This window comes from Borostomias antarcticus, assembly GCF_949987555.1.
Source record: "Borostomias antarcticus genome assembly, chromosome: 2".
NCBI lineage: Eukaryota > Metazoa > Chordata > Actinopteri > Stomiiformes > Stomiidae > Borostomias > Borostomias antarcticus.
This window is the reverse complement of record NC_140235.1, coordinates 21,996,848-22,018,012: the sequence shown is the minus strand read 5'-3', so window position 1 is coordinate 22,018,012 and position 21,165 is coordinate 21,996,848. Positions and strand designations below refer to the sequence as shown.

The 21,165-nt window shown below is 41.9% G+C and overlaps 1 protein-coding gene across 1 annotated transcript in view; it reads left to right on the top strand.

The window, feature by feature from the left end:
* cdh7a (cadherin 7a) overlaps positions 1-21,165 on the top strand; it is a gene marked incomplete at both ends in the record, with an annotated part of 187,116 nt that overhangs the window by 117,113 nt on the left and 48,838 nt on the right. The window contains one exon of the mRNA XM_084461559.1: positions 17,423-17,590. Within this exon, the coding sequence (XP_084317685.1) occupies positions 17,423-17,590 (168 nt within the window). The remainder of the gene's footprint in view (positions 1-17,422; positions 17,591-21,165) is intronic.

The window sequence follows — 21,165 nt, the reverse complement described above, 5'->3', positions numbered from 1 at the left end:
CACAAGTAGAGAAGTGGTGAAAGTGATCTTCACTGTACAAGTAGAGCAGCGGTGAAAGTATTGGACTCCCACTCGGGAGATCAGGGTTCAAGACCCGATGGGGATGATTTTATGGGACTATACCCCAAACCTCCACACGTTTATCCTTTCACTCCAGCCTTTACCCAGATAGCACATAGATATCGGTCCTCCATCAGAATCAGAGCGACAATCCGCTGGAGTGTTTCTACTGGGGGGTATTGAGAGGGGCACCGTTGTTAAACAGCTGAAGAATTTCTGCTGGCGAGTTGGTAGTGGTCTTCGAGCGGAATTCCACTCGCATTCGCACACGCTAATGCCCTGCCCTGTCGCTTTTCTGATGGTAAAACACATGTGGACCTCTGTTGGGATACTGTTGGAATTCTGCTTGCATGGCAGGCCCTGTCCCTTTTCCCATGGTGGGATTTGGTTGGGATACCGTCAAAATTCCGCTTGCAACCGTCACTGGAGGGTAGTCTTGAACAACCTAGTCACTGACGACCAGCTCAACACGACGCCCGGACAGGTCAGGTAAATTCTGGTTATAAATGTAATATAACGTAACGTTAGCCTAGCCACCAGCTACTGTGTTGTAGCTCTTTAGTCTTTTATTAGTATAGAGATGTATAACAGTGTGAGGGATAAGTATATTTGAACAAGGTAATGAAAGTGTACTGGTTCAACCCCTTAATGGTTAGATTCTACTACAATGTTTTATCATTGCTTAGAAATGCCTGGTAGATTTGTGTTAGCCCTATGTTGCTAGCTATATTAGCGTTAGCCCTATGTTGCTAGCTCCTCCAGCTACTGTGTTGTAGCCCTTTAGTTGTAAGTATTTTATTAGTATAGAGATGGATAACAGTGTGAGGGATACTTATATTTGAGCAAGGTGAGGGAAGTGTACTGGTTAAATCCCTTAATAGTGAGATTCTACCACAATGTTTTATCATTGCTTAGAAATGCCCGGTAGATTTGTGTTAGCCCTATGTTGCTAGCTATATTAGTGTTAGCCCTATTTTGCTAGCTATGGCTTCGGTAGGGATTTTGATAGCTTCTTCATACTATTATCATGTAATCTCTGGTTATAGGCTATTGGTAGGTAAGAGTAACTGTACTTTGTTTGATGTTTATGTTCATTACGTTCTGTTGTCCAAGTATGATTTTGTCCACGTTCTTGTTAGTTGGCTACAACGTGTACCGGTGATAGACTGCATTTACAGGGTTCCCACGGTACCTGGAAACCATGGAAAACATGGAATTTATTTTTTCATTTTCCAGGTTTGGAAAAGTCATGGAAACTGAGCAAAAGTGAACACTTACATGGAAATTGAAACAGTTGTCCTGGAAATTTTCATTGGATGATGTGTAAAATAGTAATAAAATGAAACTATTGAGCACAGAATTAAGATAAGTTTATAAAAACCCTTTACATGTGAACAGCTTTTACTGTAGATAGAAATGGATGATCCTATGTTGTAGAGCATGCTCTTGGCATTCTATCTGGTATATTGGATGTTGGAATTTGATGCAGGCAACCTGGTGATATGGACTTTAAAAGTATAGTTTCGGATTGGTGGACTTAGGGAATAATAACCGAGAAACGTTACTCGCGATCTCAATAGAAGGGTCAGATACATGCATTTCCCAGCCAACTCGGGAGCCTTGACATCTACATCTTATGCAAGTTTATCCTCAAATGTAAGTAGCTGTGTTTTAACTGTGTGGTAAACCTGGGTTTATCAATGTTAGTTAGTAAGCAGTGCAATCTTGCTAACTAGCTAGCGAGCTAGTAACTTGCTAGCTAGCAGCTTACACTAGAATTGTTGAGGTAATTTTTACCTTGCTTTTAAAATACTAGAACTATGTTTGATCCCCATATGTATTTCACTCATTGACTTTTCCTAAAACCGTGCTATTCACCACATTTAGGGGTGTTTGTTTTGAATTTGTATTCATTAATGATGGTTAGCAAGCACATGCAGTGCAATCTTGCTAGCCAACATTCAGCTTGCTAACTAACTATCTAGTGTTGGCTAGCTTGCATTGCTAGCTAACTACCAATACATTTTCACATTAGGCTGTGACATTACTTCTATACTAGTTGACATGACCAGTCTAGTCTTGATCAATTTTGTAACATTCATTCTTATATCTACTTGATATAAGAAAGAAAGAAAAATGATACTACTAAATAGGAACATTTGGGGAAAAATGATACCACTAAATAGGAACATTTGGGGTGAGACATTTTTTTTTAAATCATTGATCATGACCAGACTGATTCTATACATCTATACTGTTAAGCTAAGCTTACTAGTGAGGTTGCTGTACTGAGGAACCACAGGGGAACCAGCCTTATGTTTTCCCTTTTAGGTTCATTAGTTTGATTTACAAAAGCTTTTACAGAGTAAGAGTAGGCATACTACCCCTTCTACGTAAGACTCATAATCTCAAATGTGTGATGCATTACAGGAGTGCGTGACAATGAAAGTGAAAAGCTTGTTGCATTATTTCATGCATTGATATTATCAATAAGACAATCTCTAAGCATTTACAATGTAGACTTGACTGGCACATCTTTTAAATCAAGTAAGTAGTCAGGTGTCCTAGGGGGTTGTGTGTGTGAGGGGAGGGGGGCGCGGATGGGGGCGGAAAGCTTCAGCGGCCTATAGATCATCACTTAATATGGTACCTGGAAAATCAGGAGGTAGCATGGACAATGTTTTCAAGGCAAGCGTGGGAACCCTGATTTATCGTTTTCGACCATAGGAGGGCAGTAACAGGCTTAGATAGACTGTGTTCCTTGTTCAGTTTCAGCAATTCAATGAGTATTTGAATTAGGCTATTTAGTTATTTGTGTATTTCTGTTAGTTATATATTATATTTCTTTATTATTTCAGAGACCACACACTCACTGTCTGTTAATGTAAGTGAAGAGAATTGAAAGGTCAAATAATGCTTATTAAGGGTTTAAAGAGTAGTAATATTGTCACAATACGGAGGAAAGCTTGCGTGCAACGAGCGCAAGTATGCTCTCCTCTCACTCAAGAAACTGGGCTCAGCATCATGATCATGATCACAAGTTTATACAGTTTACATATTTTTAAGCAATGATAGTGTCTACTTTTCATGTCAGTGAGTCTAACAAAATTGATAATGCATGGGTTGTATCTTTGGTCTTTTCCCACGTGACCTTCATTCCTGTCTGGTCTGATCATCGACCACTATGTTCCTGTGATCTGGAATAAAACAAGTGCAGAGGTAGTGTTGTTTTCTCTTTCAATGTCTAGTTAATGGAGTAAACAGTGAAAAATTCACCAAGTATATGTATGTCCACTTGATTGTATCAAAGGCCTTCTCGAAGTCAGCTATAAGTATCAATTCAGACAAGTTTTCTTTCTCATAATATTCTATTATTTCTAGAAGACGTCTAATGTTATCCCCTATAAAACGGCCTTTCAAAAAACCTGTTTGGTCAGGATGTATTAACTGTTGAATAACTTTTTTAACTCTAAACTAAACGCTTAACATTTAGCCAGGATACATGCATCACAACATAGAAGAGTGAGAGACGGGGTCTCCAATTCTTCAGTTTAACTCGATCCTTTGCCTGTCCCTCAGCATCCTGTTTTAACAATAAATAAATTAAACCTTCTTTCTGAGAATTTGATTGATGGCCAACATAAAAGGAACATTTTTAACAAACAAGCAATGAGTCCTTAATTTCATTGAAAAAAGTTATATTAACTTCGAAAGGCAACCCAACCTAGTCCTGGTGCTTTTCAGTTTTGAAAGGAACATATAGCATCATACAACTCTTCCTCATTAAGAGGGCCTTCACATACTGTCTGTTGTTCATTATCAAGCTTTGGATGCGAGTACAGTTTTATATAGTCACGCAAAGAACAGTTTGTTAAAGGAGATGCATCATCGCTGAAAATCCTAGTGTAATACTCTGTTAATGTGTTAAGAATATAATTTGTAGATACAATATTTATTCCATCATCCTTCATAAGTTTTATAATGAACTACAACTTACTTTTTAAATAAACTACAACTTACGCATTGACTCTGGCAGCAATTTACTCCCACACCGACTGTCTCTCCTTAGAATGCAGTTTCTAAAAATCTATTTTCTGCCGCGAAACGGTTGTTTTCATCAATCTGTCTTGATGAATCGCTAGTTGTGCTTACATAGAGCATGCCTGTTGTGGTTTTCACACGTCATGATGTCACGTCTTTCGAAACGAAATAGCTTCCTCACTTGCTCCAGCACTAATGCGCACAGCGCGCAATCGTTGCTCCAGCACGCTGTGCGCATGCGTGCTGGAGCAAGTGAGGAAGCTATTTCGTGTCTAAAGACGTTTCTAAAGATCATATTACAGAGGCATGTGAAATACCACAACAGGCCTATGCTCTCTATGTAAGCACAACTAGCGATTCATCAAGACAGATTGATGAAAACAACCGTTTCGCGGCAGAAAATAGATTTTTAGAAACTGCATTCTAAGTGCCCCGACCACCGCCATTACATGGATATACTGGCTCGCCCTGGATTTTACATTTCTTCTACATGCCTCCGAACTACACCAAAGTGATCTCGGTGAGTCATATAATATGTCGCAAATAAGGTCCAGGTTGTCAAAAACAAGCATTGTCCTTTAAGAAGGGGAGCACAGCTGAGAACACTTGGGCGGTTTAGGAACACATTTCCACCCATTCATGAATCCGGCGGGGATCTTTCTTAGGGTTGGTCTTACGAAGTTCGTAAGAAGACATTTAAGAAGACACTTAAGAAAATGTTCAGGAATGAGGACCATTGTGATTTGTCATTTGTGTTTGTCACTGGATGTTATAGAAGTTATGTATCAATGTGGTTACATGGTGGTGCTATGTCAGTTATTGAATTAAGGCCAGACACCCCACCCTAATAGGGTTATTTGTTTTTCCTTTACTCCTATCATAATGAAACTTAACATAGTGAAAGCAAACATGTGTACAAACATTTTGTATTACGTTTGATTGACAAACATGTTTAAATATGCAAATGATGTAAATACTCATTAAACATGTGCTAATTTACATATCACAAGAAAACATTTTTCACAAAATCTATTATAATTAGACTGATTTGTTTTGTTTTGATAGAAAACACACTGATCAGACTTTTATGAATGGACTTGTCAAAATATTGTTATTTCATTGAATTATGCCAAAAACACCATTCACATGTATGACAAATGCATATTTTGCACATATTTATAGCTTAAATGTCACATAAAATCTAAATTACTCAATGTATTAAAAAAAGCCTTCATAAAAGTCTGGTCATAAGTCCTATGAACCATCATGTGAAATTGTGTAGATGTACCTCCTTTGAAGGCTGAGAAAAATGATTTGGCGTATGGGGAAAAGGGTCATTTTTGTTGTGCGGTACGACCCGGGGGGACCAAAGAAGCGGCACAGAGCGGTTGATCCGTTAGCCCGTGGGTTTGTTTATTTACAGGATGTAGGGAAGGGGATATGCGGGAGAAAGTGTGGTGCGCCGAATGGTCTCGGAGTATGGGATGTGTGAATACCTATGTGTAGTGCGTAGTGAAGACTATGTGTGTGGTCTACCGTGGGTGCGGGGTGATATAGGCGGGCAGGGTGTTGTATGTATGTGCGTGCGCCTGGCTACAGTACAGTCCGAGAGTCCAAAGGGATGTCCAAGGGAGGAGGCGAGCGTGGTACCGGGAGATCCGTCCGAGGGTGTCCAGGGGTTCGGGGGTGGTTCGAGGGGTTCTGTGGGTCCGGGGAGACGGGGAAGGGATCCGCGGGAGGGCGAGAGGAACTGGGGCCGGGGAGACGCGAGGGAGGGTCCGTGGGAATCGTGTACATAAGGCTACGATCTGGCGATGAACTGCCGGTCCCGCTGGTTCTTGTAGCAGCGGAGGCAATCAGCGACAGGTGCGCTGATTGCCTGATGGAGACCGGCTGCGTCGTCGCCTAGCCAACGCTCTCATTGAGCGCGCAGAGGTGGTGGGCTGGTCAGACGGCGTCGGAGAGGCAGACCGTGACGCGCTCGCCCCACAACAATTTTGAGAAAACGGACTTTAAACATAAACAGAGATATTTATGAAGAAAACATTGTAACTGCTTTCAGCATGAATCACTTCGTCACCGTAGGAAATGTCCATATATGGACTGCATAGCATTGTACTTTATAAAATAAGCTTTAAAATGATAGATAATTCAATATGGATTGTTTTAAAAACAGTGGTTAAATTTCTACATAAAACATGCTAACAAGAACAAAATGTATGCTAGGTGTAGTTGACGGTCATGGGCTAAAGTGATGAAATAAAGGTATTTCTAACAATAGTTTGCAGTGTATTTGTATAGTATATGAATGTATGGTAGTTATTGATGGAAAATATCAAAAAATCTGAAAATTGACAGTTTTAAGAAAAATCGCAATTTGGGTGGGGTGTCTGGCCTTAAAGGTGGGATAGGTAGTTTGCTTTTGGCTTTATTTGGTAAAATTGGCATAATATCCTTTCAGCTAACAGTAACAGAAGTGCTCTGAGAATAAACTTGGATCTCCGTGTTTACCGCTGCCTCTGTATTTTGGATTCAAAGAATGCACCGCGCCCGAATGTATCGACCAATAAGGGTCTCTATCTCGCCACACCTACAGTACCAGTCATGTTAGGAGTGAGGGACTACATCATGATTGACAGGAGGGAGGGGCGGGTTCTTTTGAAAAAGATGACCAATCGGAGGCCTGGTAAATGTCAAACTACCTACCCCATCTTTAATGTGCAGTAATTGAACATTTGAAATACTCCTGTTTTGAAATGATACCTACAGTATAGGTGTCTCCGTAATTACTCATTATATATTAGGCTATACTTTGCATGTATTTACCAGGTAAATGTTTAGTAATTGGGGGACTATGAAAGGAAGGGTTACCCCAAAAAATGTCCAGAGTAAGTTAATTTAGCAATAGAAATCCATAAGCCTAGGGCCAATGGGCCTAGGATGTAGACAAGAAACTACCGGTGGAATGGTGGTGGAGCAATAGCGGGAGCATTTCGGATTACTAGCGGACCGCTGTCCCTGAAGTCAATAATCCGCCAGAGGAATGCTTGCCATTTGATGTGCAAATGTCCAGGAACCTGCCAGCGGATTTGGATGGAGGTCCTCCAGTGGATTCCGCCGGAGGTCCGCCAGCTCGTCCATCGTGGACGTGCTGTCGGTCCGCTAGCCTTGTGTTATCTGGGTTTATCCCTTACCTTTGTCCAGAAACAGAAGTTGAACCAATTGCAGCAAAATAGCTAACGTTACAGGAATCATCAGTGTAACCGCTTAAGCCACTGTCCGCTACCATTAATGTTATGGAAGCTGCTGCTAGTTGTTGTGAGCTCATGAGCTAACTGGCTATCCCGCTCCTATTGTGGTGGATTAGCATTGGAAGCATTGGAATTGATGTGTCCAGGTGACAAGACCTATCTTAATTCATCAGACATTATTTCATATCATTTCAACAGCTATTTCAGTGGCATGACTAGCTTCCGTCCTACCAGTCCTGAACAGAAACAAGCCAGCCACGCACATAAGCCAGGCTGAACCTGGTTGGTATGTATCATGTACATACCTGTCTATGTGCGTATGCTCTTCATTTTTCTAGCACTGTGACTGCTGGAGTCACTTGTCCTTATAGAAGGCTTTACTGACAATGACTGGGATGTACAGTTGGGACACTTACTCTAGACAAAAGTACTTTGGATAAAAGCGTTTGTTAAATGACTAACATGTAAATGTAATGTGAAGAGAGGCTGTACTAAATCAAAGAAAATGTATACCATTTTAGATATAATTAACATATCCAGTGTAATGGGGACATACAGTGTACCTTTGACTAATAGTCCAGAGGTGTGTGCTGTGATTATATGTCTCTGCGTGTTCCTAATTAGTCCCCTTTGCTGGAAAAGGCTGTGGCATAGCGAGGGGTGACTTTGACAAACTGCCTCGCTGTGGAATGCACACCCTTTAAGCTCTCCATAGCAATACTGCACCAGCGATTAAGTGGTTGAGGAGCAGTGGTCAGTGAGCTGGACGTGCCTCTTGGAGTTGGTGGGGTGGCTGCATCCTGCCTCACTGTGGTCTAGCCCGCGTCTTTACTGTGTTCTTTAATTCCAAATTGAATCTGCAAGGTGCCCTTGGGAAGGGCTCTTAATCCCGAATAGCTCCAATAACTCCCAAGCAGTAAATGTAATGCATAATGTGGGAAAATACATAAGTTGCTCCCGGTGAGGGTGGACAGGTGTTAAGCCACCATTTTGAAATGTAGCTCGAGGGACAGTGCACAGCAGGAGTTGAAGGTGAAACTGAAATTGTGGTGTTGTACAGTGCATTTGGGGCTGCCTGATAATTGATGGAAGAAACTGAAGAGAGAAACAGTGCATCCTAACACAGACACACGCACGCGCGCGCACACACACACACACACAAGGCGATTCACAACACACCTCAGAGGCAGATATGCTCACTGAAGCATATCAGCAGGACTAGCCGTGCCCGGCTTTCCCACAGAAGTGTTCCCAGATGTGCGGGAGTGTGAAAGGCCAGACGCTCAAGCCAAGATTCATTATGTTTTAAGGGGATATTTAAGACGGCCGCCTGCGTGCGTCTCAATATGACGTTCCACCTACTCATCGGGTGACAGGCTTTATAGATCCTGCCTCATCTTGCCAGACTCCTCCGGTCACCAGGAAGGAGATAATTTAATTAAAGATAAAAAGCTCAGATAAATGGAAAGACCAGGTCTAGTGTATTTTGCTGGTGCTCTCCCAGCTTGTTACCAAGCAGACAGAGATATACTGTAGAGTCTGGGAGGCATCTTGGAAAACTGTAATCCTCTTCTGATTAAAATATTGGCATGGCCTTTACAGAGTTATGCTACGGCCCAGGAGTCTTCTAATCTGTCCAGATCAGAATGTTTTCCCTCAAACATAGTGCAGCAGAGTTGAGCATCGCCTCTGAGCGAGGCTCTGTTCACTATTAGTGACCGGGGGACTTTACAGCCCAGGGGAGATAGGAATCTGACCTGCTGGCACTGTCCAGGCAAGTAATGCACTGTACAAGAATCTCCTCTATCACCCATGTTGGAATCAAAAAGAGATACCCTTTTAGCACATTTTGAATTGTACAGTGTGTACTGTGTATAGCACCGGCCTCCTTCTACTTACACTGGTAGCCACGTCACTCCAAGGCCCCTGCGGTTGATCAACACGGTCATGGCTCTTCTCTGTCCTGGCCCCGCAGTGGTGGAACGAACTGCCCACTGACATCAGGCAGTCGCTGCCCATCTTCCAGCGCAGGCTCAAAACTCATCTCTTCAAGTACTACAACGATCCACCCTCTTAAGCCCCTATTGTATTTTAGATTTCTATTCTTGCACTTTGCCTTCAGCACTACTGTAGATTATGCTCTTAGTCACATGTTTTAGAAAGGAGATGCACTTGTGAGTTCTGGCCAGTAATAGTACATTGGCTTTTCCTACGTTAAATGCAATTATTGTTATTCGCTTTGGATAAAAGCGTCTGCTAAATGACTGTAATGAAAAAAAAATGTAATACACACATGAAGATTATGTTGCCGTAATGTCCTTAATACATTACAGCAAGAGAAACCAAATCAAACTTTATTTATATAGCATGTTTCATACACAAAGGAAACACAAGGCGCTTGAAGAGATGGGGCATTCGCAGTGTAGACACAGGGCAAGAGTGAGATTCCTCAAATCAGTCATGCGCGGAACATGGCGTTTGACAGTGATGCAGTATAAACTACCTGCATTGGGAGTTATATTCCCAGTCTATATGAGTCTTTTTTCAAGCTACCGGATCCATTCAATGTAAGTAGACCGCCCGAAGGTCCAGGGAATCACGCCACTCTTGTTTAAGTGTTCATCGCCGTCCCCATGGCCTCACACAGGGCCGCGTGGGCGCCAGGGCCAGAGGCTTCCTCCCAAGACCCCCTAACACTTTGATTTCTTCTGCCCAAGACAAATGTCAAGGATGTGGGCTTTAGCAGAGGAGCACGGCCCACCCGCTTGCCGCCAGCGTCCGCGGCAGACAGCTAGATAAATGCGCGGCTACGCGTGGTGTCTGCCTGCCTCGTACCGGAGGCGAGGAGCCACGGCGTGACGCGGGGCCGTGCCAGCGACAGAAGGATTTTAATCATCCCCTCTCCCCAGGACTGACACCAGCACGGCGCAGGGGCAACACAGATAGAGAATGTGTGTGCGGATGGGGGGGGCGGGGGGGGGGGGGCTGGTGCACAGCAGACAAACAACAGCCCTTGCAACATAGCCGTGCGGATTAGCCGTGTCGCTCTGTGAGAAATATGTGTGCTTCTGGCCAGGCGGAGGAGAAAACACATTGCCGTTATTCTTTCCTCTTTCTTTTTTCCTTTTCTTTTTTTGTTGTTGTTCACTCTGCCAGAATCAGGATTCATGGCATCATTAACCACGACCGATATCTCTCAGGCGCTAACACATGGAGCAGATATTAAATAAGTATATCAATTGTATGTGAAGCCTATATTTGGATAGTGGGATCATTCATTTGTCTCCCTGCTGGTGCCCACACACTCTCACACATCTTTCACCAGCATTCTCTTAGTAAGTTTAGTGAGTTTTAGTAAGCCCCTAATACCGTTGTTGTTGCTGTTGTTGTTATTGTTGTTTCAATGCCAATCTTTAGCCAACTTTCTCTCACAGCATGTATTCCTCCAGAATGTTTCTTCCAGGTTCCATGTCTCGTCTTCCTCCCTATGGTGATGCTGAGTATGGTTGCAAAGGAACGTTGTTGTTCGTTTTGCACCTAGCCGGGATGAGGGAACATTTAAAGTGAAGGCTTGAAGCGAGTTCTCTGATGCATGTACACAGGGTTCACAACAGGTGTCACAACAGCTGACACAACCAGCACTGTTTATGCTCTTTTAATTGGCTACAAGGTTACGGAACCAGCAAAAAAACAAGGGATGAATCGATGGATGGATGGAGGGAGGGAGGGAGGGATAAATGAAGGGAGGGAGGGAGGAAAGAAGATGCAGGATACAGGTGGATGGACCCACACGTGTTTACAATTACAGTTTACTGTTGACAGGTGTTTTGATGAACAACATGAAGGCATCAGGCTTTAAAAATACACCAGCACCTGGACTGACATATTTTGATTCCATATTGTCAAGCAGTAACCAAAGGAGAGAGCTGGCAGCTATGATTTCACCAGTGGTGTCAACCATCAACTGTTCCTTAGCCAGAGAAATATTGAAATCACACGTTTCTAAGGACAGCATTGGTTTGTTGGCTGTAGTTATCCCATTGTAAAAGCATGACATAAACCGTGGATAAAGAGGAAGACAGCTCGCTCCAATTTCTCTAATTGAGCAATTTAGCTGGACCAGCCAATAACACTTTTCAGCTCGAGGGTTTTAATGGCATTGATGAAGAAAGACAAAGAGAGAAAATGAAAGCCTAATAGAATTGCGAGCACAACAAAGGTTGGAGCGTTTAGACCTAATTTTTTAGATTTATTTGCCCTTCTGTCAGTGTCTCCAGGTGGTGTTTGAATTACAAAAACCCCCTCAAAGTATTGGCGTTTGGATGCTTAAGATTACCTGAGTTTCGTTTGATGCTAAATTATATTTATAAGTCCAGTTTAGTCTCCAAGCATCAAGGGTGGAATTAAATATTCATTTTTATGATCTGCCAGCTTTGGATAAAGAATGCTCGCTCTCTCTCTTGCTGGGGATGATATCAATCTTATCTTTTCCTTTTAAGACCAGGTTTGGGATTATTGAAAACCAAAATCAAGGTATTTACAAGATTATAAAAATGTATGCATTTGGTTTACACAGTTAAACTGAGGAAATGTGCTTGTTTTGTTATGGAGCATTATCATGGAAATGTGAGGAATTCCAGAAAAGGCAACATTGGCATGTACTGTGCAGTAGTAAAGAGACCCACAAATATCTAATATTTTTAAAGACCAACCAAAAGTAGTCCTCCGAATATAAACCAATGCAGATTTGCCTTCTATAAAACAAGGCACTTTCCTAAATGATATTCCAGAGGAAAATTACTGTTGTGGCTCATTCATGCAATGTCATTTTACTACGAAGTATACTACATGCACCCACACAGAGAAGAAAATGAAAAGATGAGGGACTATTACAAATACTCAAAAGAATGCTAGGTCACACTTTACAAAAATGCTAGGTCACAAAAAACATGAGTTAACTGTTAACTAATGCTTATTTATGGTTAGGTTAGGTTACTAATGTTAATTAATACCTTAGTTAAAGTCCCAGTTAACCAAAATCAGAGATTTGCTTGAAAACACATTTTATGTGTTAGTGATGCATTGCTGATAACATGTAAAAATGGGATGAACCATCTGTAGTACTGAATTGTGAAGTTAGACCAGTTTTGTGTTTTTGACCAGTTTTGATTTCTGGATTTTCTGGGCGGGTTTAAAACGGTACCGGATGACGTAGAGCGGTGTTCTTAGCATATCCCCGCCCTAACACTATATAAAGCTAGAACGGATTTGAATCTTCGGTTCTCCTGCTCAATCTTGAGTCTAGAATTAGCTAGTTTTAACCAACAGTCTAGAATTAGCTAGTTTTTCTTAGTCAGCAATGCCTATGCATAAAACTAAACGAAAATGCATCCTTCCTGGATGCCAGCAGGAATGGGATGATAAGGTCTCCTTCTTTCACTCCCGAGTAAAGCTGAAATGAGAAGCAAATGGTTAGCATTTTTGAAGAGCCATGGTGTTACAGAGGAGTCTGTCACCGCTAGCGCCCGCCTCTGCAGCAAACATTTCACTCCCGAAAGCTTCTGCAATTATAATATGAGGCTTTTGGGTTTCACGGACTCACGACTGGTCCTGGTGAATTCAGCGGAGCCAACCATCTCCCTCCCCGGCCTCCATTCTCCTCCTGTCGCATCAACCTTTGGTGCCGACACCGCTGCCTTGTGTGCTTATAGCTAATTAACGTTATAACGTTAGCTAGGTAACGTAAGCAATAGGAAAATACACTGCTACGTTAATCTACAAAACGTGTCTTGACATTTATGTGGTAATGTCAGCTATGATGAATTATATGTAATCTTAGGAGGAATTATAGCTAACATTAGCTATGTAGCTTGTTGCAGATGGGAGTGTGTATATAACCTTAGTCTAGCTAACATAGCTAGCAGCACCGACCAGGCGACCACCCACCAAATAACGTTACGGATGATTTATTATGACTATAAGCCTGCCATATTTGTGGCACCTGATGTGCGTATGGGTTCACCGGTAATGGTTACAGTATATTTCTCCAGCGGGAGACCGGGAGGTGGGAGCGAGGGGGGTGGTTAGGTAGACCAGCTGCAGCTGGAGAAAGACGCACCCTCTCCCAGTGAAGCGGTGCTCTGCGGCTACTGGCTGAACATTCCAGTTCTGTTGGATATGAGAGGGAAAGTTGAAGCCGAGTGCTCGTTATTCTCACACATAACATTGCCAACGAGAGTGGATGAGTCTGTCCCGATTATCAACTCCGGTAGTGTACGCTTCTTCGCGCTATCAGCGCTGTTCAAGCCAGTGACTAAAAGGTACATTCTAAACAACTTTTTCCATTGATCCCAAGGGACGACAGGATCGCCTGGGAGGGACAGGAATGGGTCCGGAGGTGGCAGGGAGAAAATAGGGACAGACTCATACATTCCTCGTTGCCTGTTTTTGTATTTTGCATCTAAGGGCAGTAACACTGGCGCGTTGGTATAGAGTAGCTACAGTTTTACCTGTGTTGTTTGTCAGGAGGTAGGTTAGGAGGAAGCATCTGTGCGTTTGACTCACTAGACAAGTGTAATTTCAACTCCTCTCTGTTTTCACAAAGCTGTGCCTTCCTACCACAAAAGAGACGGCGTGCCAGTGTGACAATATGCAGACCAGAGAACGGTACTATTTGACAGGTTCTTCCCTCCACACCCCCTCCCCACGCAATTGGGTGTGGCTTCGGTGCCTTCAGCAGACACGCCCCCACAGTCTCAGACCAGAGAATGCTGCTGATTTTTAACCGATTTTGAAGCCTTATTTTATATACTTAGCGACATTTTTAATCACTCAGATTTGGCGTGGTGGTTAATGACATGTTTTCCTGTGGTGTGTGAAGCTCATAACAAAAATTTGAACTGGGTTAACCTGGACTTTAAGGTTAGGTTAGGGTTAGGTGAGTTAACCTTAGTTAACATAAATAACATTAGTAAATGGTTAATAGAGACATTAGTTAACTGTTACTTAATGCTTAATAATGCATTAACTAATGCTTATTAATGTACCCTTATAAAAGTGTCACCGAATGCTATTCATTTAGTAAGGTGTACTTGTGGTCTTGCCTGTCTGGTAAAGAGATCTCTTAAGACGGGATAGCAGGCCACAGAAGCAGCATACAGTACATACTCAAGATCAGCATAGCCCAGTGGCCTTGCAGGCTTGCACTTCACAGAGGCACAGCAGTGTCTCTTTTTTGAGGTACATGACTATAGAGCACGTCAAGACCCAAAGAACAGGAGGCAACATCGATAATCTATTGTTGTTGTTGTTTCAATGCCAATCTTTAGCCAAATTTCTCTCACATCATGCATTCCTCCAGAATGTTTCTTCCAAGTTCCATCTCTTGTCTCCCTCCCTATGGTGATGCTGAGTAGAGATGCAAAGGAACGTTGTTGTTCGTTTTGCACCTAGCCGGGATGAGGGAACATATGGTCTATTGCATGGTCGATTGATACTATGTAAGTAATTCCTGATGTATTTTATATACTTTTGTCCTGTACTACTTTTTTATGTTCCCTTGACATCTAGCTAATTATAGCCCATACTGTTATGCCTAATGCAACAATGACTGTGATGAGTTGCACTTGGTCTACTCCCAGAGTGACAATATTGTATGTGACGAGTCTATATATGGAAGGAATGAACAGGTGTTTTTAAATTTAAGATCTATCATGGATCGAAACATCTGAACTATACAAATGAAGAAGTCTAAACTATCTATCTTGGTATGTGGGTTCTATCTTAAAATTATGTTATGCACTTATCCCTCTGACTACAGGGGTTCCACAAGGGTCTGTCCTGGGTCCTCTCCTGTTTTCCCTCTACACTACATCTCTGGGTTCTGCCATTTGCTCGCATGGCTTCTGTCACTGCTATACCGATGACACCAAACTGGTCCTGTCAATTCCCCCTTCTGACACACAAGTGGAGGCACTCATAGCTGGGTGCTTGGCTGAATCTTGGAGGGGATGGCGACACACCACCTCAAGCTCAACCTGGGCAAGATGGGGCTATTCAAGACACAGTGGTGACGCCAACTTGGACTGCGAGGAATCTGGGTGTGACCCTGGACGACCAGCTGTTGTTCTCCGCACATATCACATCCGTTACTCGCTCTTGCAGATCCCTGCTCTATAGTCATCAAGAGGATTCGCCCTTTCCTCACTGACGAAACTGTGCAGGGGCTCATCCAGGCCCTTGTCATATCCTGCCTGGACTACTGCAACTCTCTCCTTGCTGGGCCCCCGGCATCAGCCACCCTAAGTTCTCCCACACAACTTTTCTTCTGTGTTGTTTACACTGGCTCCCTGTGGCAGCTCGCATCCAGTTTAAAACTATGGTACTAGCCTACAGGGCAATGAACAGCTCCCTCCTACCTCCAGGCCATGGTCAAGCCCTATACCCGACCACTATGCTCTGCAACCTTGGGGCGACTGGTTGCCCCGTCACTCCGAGGCCCCTGCAGTCGATCGACACAGTCATGGCTCTTCTCTGTCCTGGCCCCACAGTGGTGGAATGAACTGCCCACTGGCGTCAGGACAGCAGAGTCCCTGTCCATCTTTCCCCGTAGGCTCAAAACTCACCTCTTCAAGAAATACTACGGCGATCCTCCCTCTTAAGCACCTATTGTATTTTTATCTTGCTAAAACTAGATTATGCTCTTAGTCACTTATTTTTGAAAGGAGATGCACTTGTGAGTTCTGGCAAGAACTGTAGTAGTACACATGCTTTTCCTATGTTAAATGTAATTATTCTAAGTCGTTTGGGATAAAAGCATCAGCTAAATGACTGTTATGTAATGTAACCCAGCACCCAGTGTTGATGTACGTATACAGTAGTTAATCTTTCACTATGAATTACAGAAAACACATTACATTACAGTCATTTAGCAAACACTTTTATCCAAAGCAACATACAATAACTGCGTTTAATGTACTGTAGGAAGTCAGTGTACTACTACTCACCAGAACTCACAAGTGTATCTCCTTTTTAAAGAGGTGACAGAGCATAATCTAGTTCTAAAATGCACAATACATTTTCATACTATATTGAAACCAGACTTCGAACCCATACAGCTACTTTAAAAGACAGATAACTACTTGTTTTGCCATCATTGACATCAATGTTTAATTCCGCCCATATTATCAAACAGATGTTATGCTGTATGATGATGCAAACATGAAATGATGGGGGTGAGTCTGTCTTTGTGAGATTGGGTCCCAGCAATATGGATTCTTAGGAGCTAAGGTTAGATCAGTTATTTCAGTAGCTCAAAGTCAGAAAGAGCAACATAGCTACGGGAGCTACGGAATTCGTTTATCAATAAACTGTGATTTCTCAGCTTTGTAAGGTATTTAATTAGCACTCTTCCATGTTCTGTAGGAGTCCCCAATAAGTGCTTTTTAATGAATGAAACAGAAATGTGTTGTAAGTCATTAAGTTTGAATGCAACAGTAATTGCCTGAGAGGGATAAGGAGTTTCTTCATGCAAACGCTTTGTAGTAGTTTTGTGTGATTGTTTTGATTGCCATCTTTTGCAGTCGGGTGATAAAATTCTTATTTCCTTTTCATTAGTGAGATATTCATTCAAAAGCAATCAAGCAAGGATCTGTGTGTGTGTGTATGTGTGTGTTTGTGTGCCTTTCCCTCTTACTACACTTCACCTCAGGCTGACATTGTCACTTTTACGATCTTATAATGTGACAGACCTATTGTGACATGTACAGGTACAGTAAAGGACTCTTTGACAAAGGGAATATTGAAGCCCCTTGTCCACTCAGTGTCCTGCTACTAAAACGTGTCATTTCTCACAACCAGACAGAGAAATCTCCAAAGCCACTTCTATCAAACAAGGGACACATTTATTCAGAGGCAAGGGCATAGCCCAAGTGACAAAATGTTTGGGGTAACGTTAATTTTAACCTTATTTATATGACCAGGAAAATGTTTGTGTTCATAAAACTTGAGAAACACCCCTCTCTCTCTCTCTTTCTCTCCCCCGCGCCGCCCCTCCCCTCCCTCCACTCCAGGCATCATTAGGACGGCACTGCCCAACATGGACCGGGAGACGCGCGACCAGTACATCCTGGTCATCCAGGCCAAAGACATGGTGGGTCAGCAAGGCGGTCTCTCTGGGACCACTTCTGTCACCGTCACCCTCACCGACGTCAACGACAACCCTCCACATTTCTCTCACAGTAAGATCCTGCCCTTCACTCTCTCTTTTTCTTAGATTCAAGAATCAAAATTCAATATTCAAAATCTGTTTCTTAGCCATGTATATGATTCACACATACTAGAAATTTAACTAGGGTTAAAGCATACACTGTTACAGATGACATAGGACAGGACCGTGCAAAGACAAAATACAAAAAACAGTGCAAACAAAGTACAGTGCAATGTAGAAGTTGTTAGCCTGGCAAACCAGACTCATCGCGGAAAAAAAAGACATTTTCATGATCGTCTGCACTTCCAGCCAGAACGATGTATGTGGGTAGACCTGGTCCAGGGCGATATCCTACAGATAACGCCCTGTTACTGTCAATGCAATTTTCCTATGAATGCGCTTCCTTGGCCCGCTCGTCCGAGTCTACAGACAAAACCGTTTCGTTACTCACCAAAGTAAAAACATCGTTGGAAAGATTAAAGCCTTTTCTCCGAGGTCGCTACAGTTTGTAGTCCCCCACCTTTCAAATAAAAGGCAAATTTGTACACTTAAATGTCTAATATCCACAGCGCATCGACTGTCTTCTTCTACCGGCGATTCGGCGCTCTCCGCTTTGTTTAGCCTACTCACTGCTGCCGCCCATGTTGGGGATGATGCAAACACATCTTAAATGGTGTTGAGAGACTCGCATTGAGGAATCTGATTAGTGGGAGAACATTTATGCTGAGTTCTTAACTATGGCAAATTTTAAACTTTAAAACATGTAAATAAAACATGTAAATAATGTAATGCATCATCCCCAACATGGCCTGCAGCAGTGAGGTACAGGTTCGTTGCTGGCGAGTGGTTAGCTAGTATAGCAAGTTGAGCCATGGAAAAGTCTAGCTAAAAACTAGGTATATGGGCAAACATATATCAACTGACCAGCTATCAAAATTAAATACCATCAAACAGGTTATGCTAGCGCTTTCTGTTTCCAAATAAATGTCAAGCTTGTTTGATTTGACTGCCTACATGGGCAGCCATCCAGACACAATTGACAGTCAAGCGGTTGCGTTTCTTCTGAGCCATTCAGTCTTATCGAAATAATTGCAGTTAAAATGCAGTCTCCTGATTGGTGCCCCATTTTCTGGGGCCCCATTTTCTCAAATCATTCTGGGCGGCTGAAAGTCCAGACTGATCGTGAAAACGTCTATTTTTTCACAATAAGTCTGGTTTACCAGGCCATCTTTTTGTCCCTCTCGCTCTGTCTCTCCGTCTCTCCTATATTCTCTATCTCTCTTACGGTAGGCTATTTCTTTCTTTCTTTCTTTCTTTCTTTCCTTCTTTCTTTCTTTCTTTCTTTCTTTCTTTCTTTCTTTCTTTCTTTCTTTCTTTCTTTCTTTCACTATACTGTATGTTTTTTTTCTGTTTCTTTCCCTTTCTCTCTCTTTCTCCCTCTCTCTCTCTCTCACACACACACACAAACACACACACACACACACACACACACAAACACACACTCTTTGTAACAGCATGACCTCTCAGACCTCAAAGAACATCACCTCCCCCTGTGTGTGTGTGTGCTTGATAGAGAGAGAGAGAGACAGAGAGAGAGAGAGTGTGTGAGTGTGTGTGTGTGTATGTCTCTGCCTGTCTGTCTGTCTGTAAGGATGGAAGTACCCTTCTCTCATTTCAAATACTGAGGAATACAGGTGTTTGCATCCTTGGAAAAAACAATCTCTAGAAATTATAATAATACTCTTAGTAAGATAAAATTGGATTTGGAGAGATGGCACAATCTGCCAATTTTTTCTATCAGGTAGAATGTCCATAGTCAAAATGAACGTTCTTCCAAGAATGAATTTCTGCTGCTCCATGTTACCCTTAGCTCCTCCTCCAAGGTACTGGGAAAAGATACATAGTATTATCACTAGATTTCTATGGAGGGGCAAACGGTCAAAAATAAAACTGACCAATTTACAAAGAAGGGAGTAAGGGGGGCTATCAGTGCCAAATTTTAAGTTGTACTTTCAATCCATCACTCTTCGACCATTATAAATTGGCATAATGATAGGGCCTCAACCCCATGGCTCAATATTGAGAGGAACTTGGTGGCCCCAGTCCCAGTGATTGATATTCTGTTTACAGGTCTTCTGCTTTGAACTGATAGGCCAATAATAACATACGCAATAAACTAAATTCAACATTTTCGGAAAATAGAAAAAATGTATAATTGGAATTCCAATTGGCATGCCAATACACCAATATTTTATAATGATTAATTTAAGTCTGGAGGACAATACTTTATTTAATCTCAGTGGTATAACTCTGGCATTCATTGTCTAGGAGATATTATGAATGATGATGGTCTAAGTAGCTTTCAGGATTTGAGGGAAACATAAGTGCCAATCAATTCATTCTTCTTGTATTTACAATTACGCTCTGCCATACGGGCTGCAAATATTGAGAATCAAAGACACCTTATCATACATCCAATAATTGACCTAATCAACAAACTGTCAGGATTACCTAAGGGGCATGTTTCTTTGATTTATAATACACTGTTAGAGTTAACACAGAGTCCTTTAGCGGTATGGAACAAAGACTGCACTGAATCATCGATAGATTGGCCCAGAGTGGAAGAATGCCTCCCGCTCCTCACAAAGTTTAAATTACAAATTAACAAATATGAATTTCATATTTTGAATTTACTTGACACCAGAGCGGAGATACAGGATGAAAATAACTACATCCCCAAATTGTACATTATGTGAGTTGAACCAAATTGGGATCTTTCTACATACTATGTGGGCCTGTCCAAAAATTAGATTATTCTGGCAAGAGGCTAAACACTGAAGAAGGCAGAGCCGAAACGCGTCTGTCAGGTCTGTCCACCATCATGAATTAAAAGAGCATAAACATAGTTTTGAGTGCGGACCCTTCTTTATTATTGATCAAAGATTATTCTGGCAACAAATAACAAAATGTCTCTCTGAAACAACTGGGATAGAGATTGGATGCTCTCCACAAATTATGCTATTAAATGATGATTTAGGGCATACCTTTAAGCATACTCAAAGACAGCTGTGGTTATCAGCCTGTACAGTAGCAAAAAGGATGTTATCGGTGGGATGGTCACACGCTATCTACTGTATATGGATCAATGGATAAATATGTTAATAGAGACTCTAACTATGGAGCTATCAGTAGCTGTAATGAGTGGAGCAAGTCAAAGTACACTTGAGGGCATGAAAAATGCACTCAGATTAGCTAGAAACATTGTATACATTTCAAAGTAATCTATTATAACCATATTTAAATATTTGTTGTATGTGGTTATTTATCATTATTGTGGCCATTTCTATTATTACTATGATTATTAAGCACATCACCATGGACATTGTTATTATTATTAACATTAATCCATTAACGTCATGACTTATGTTTACAGTTAATATATTTTTTCCTGTCACTATTATTATTATCATTAATCATATTGTTTTCTTTTGTTTTTGACTGCTACAGTATGCGAATGAGTGCGTATGTGTAAGACTAGAGGGTTAGGCTAGACTATATTATGTAGTAATGTGTTTAAAAACATCCTGCATACATATTACTTTGAGA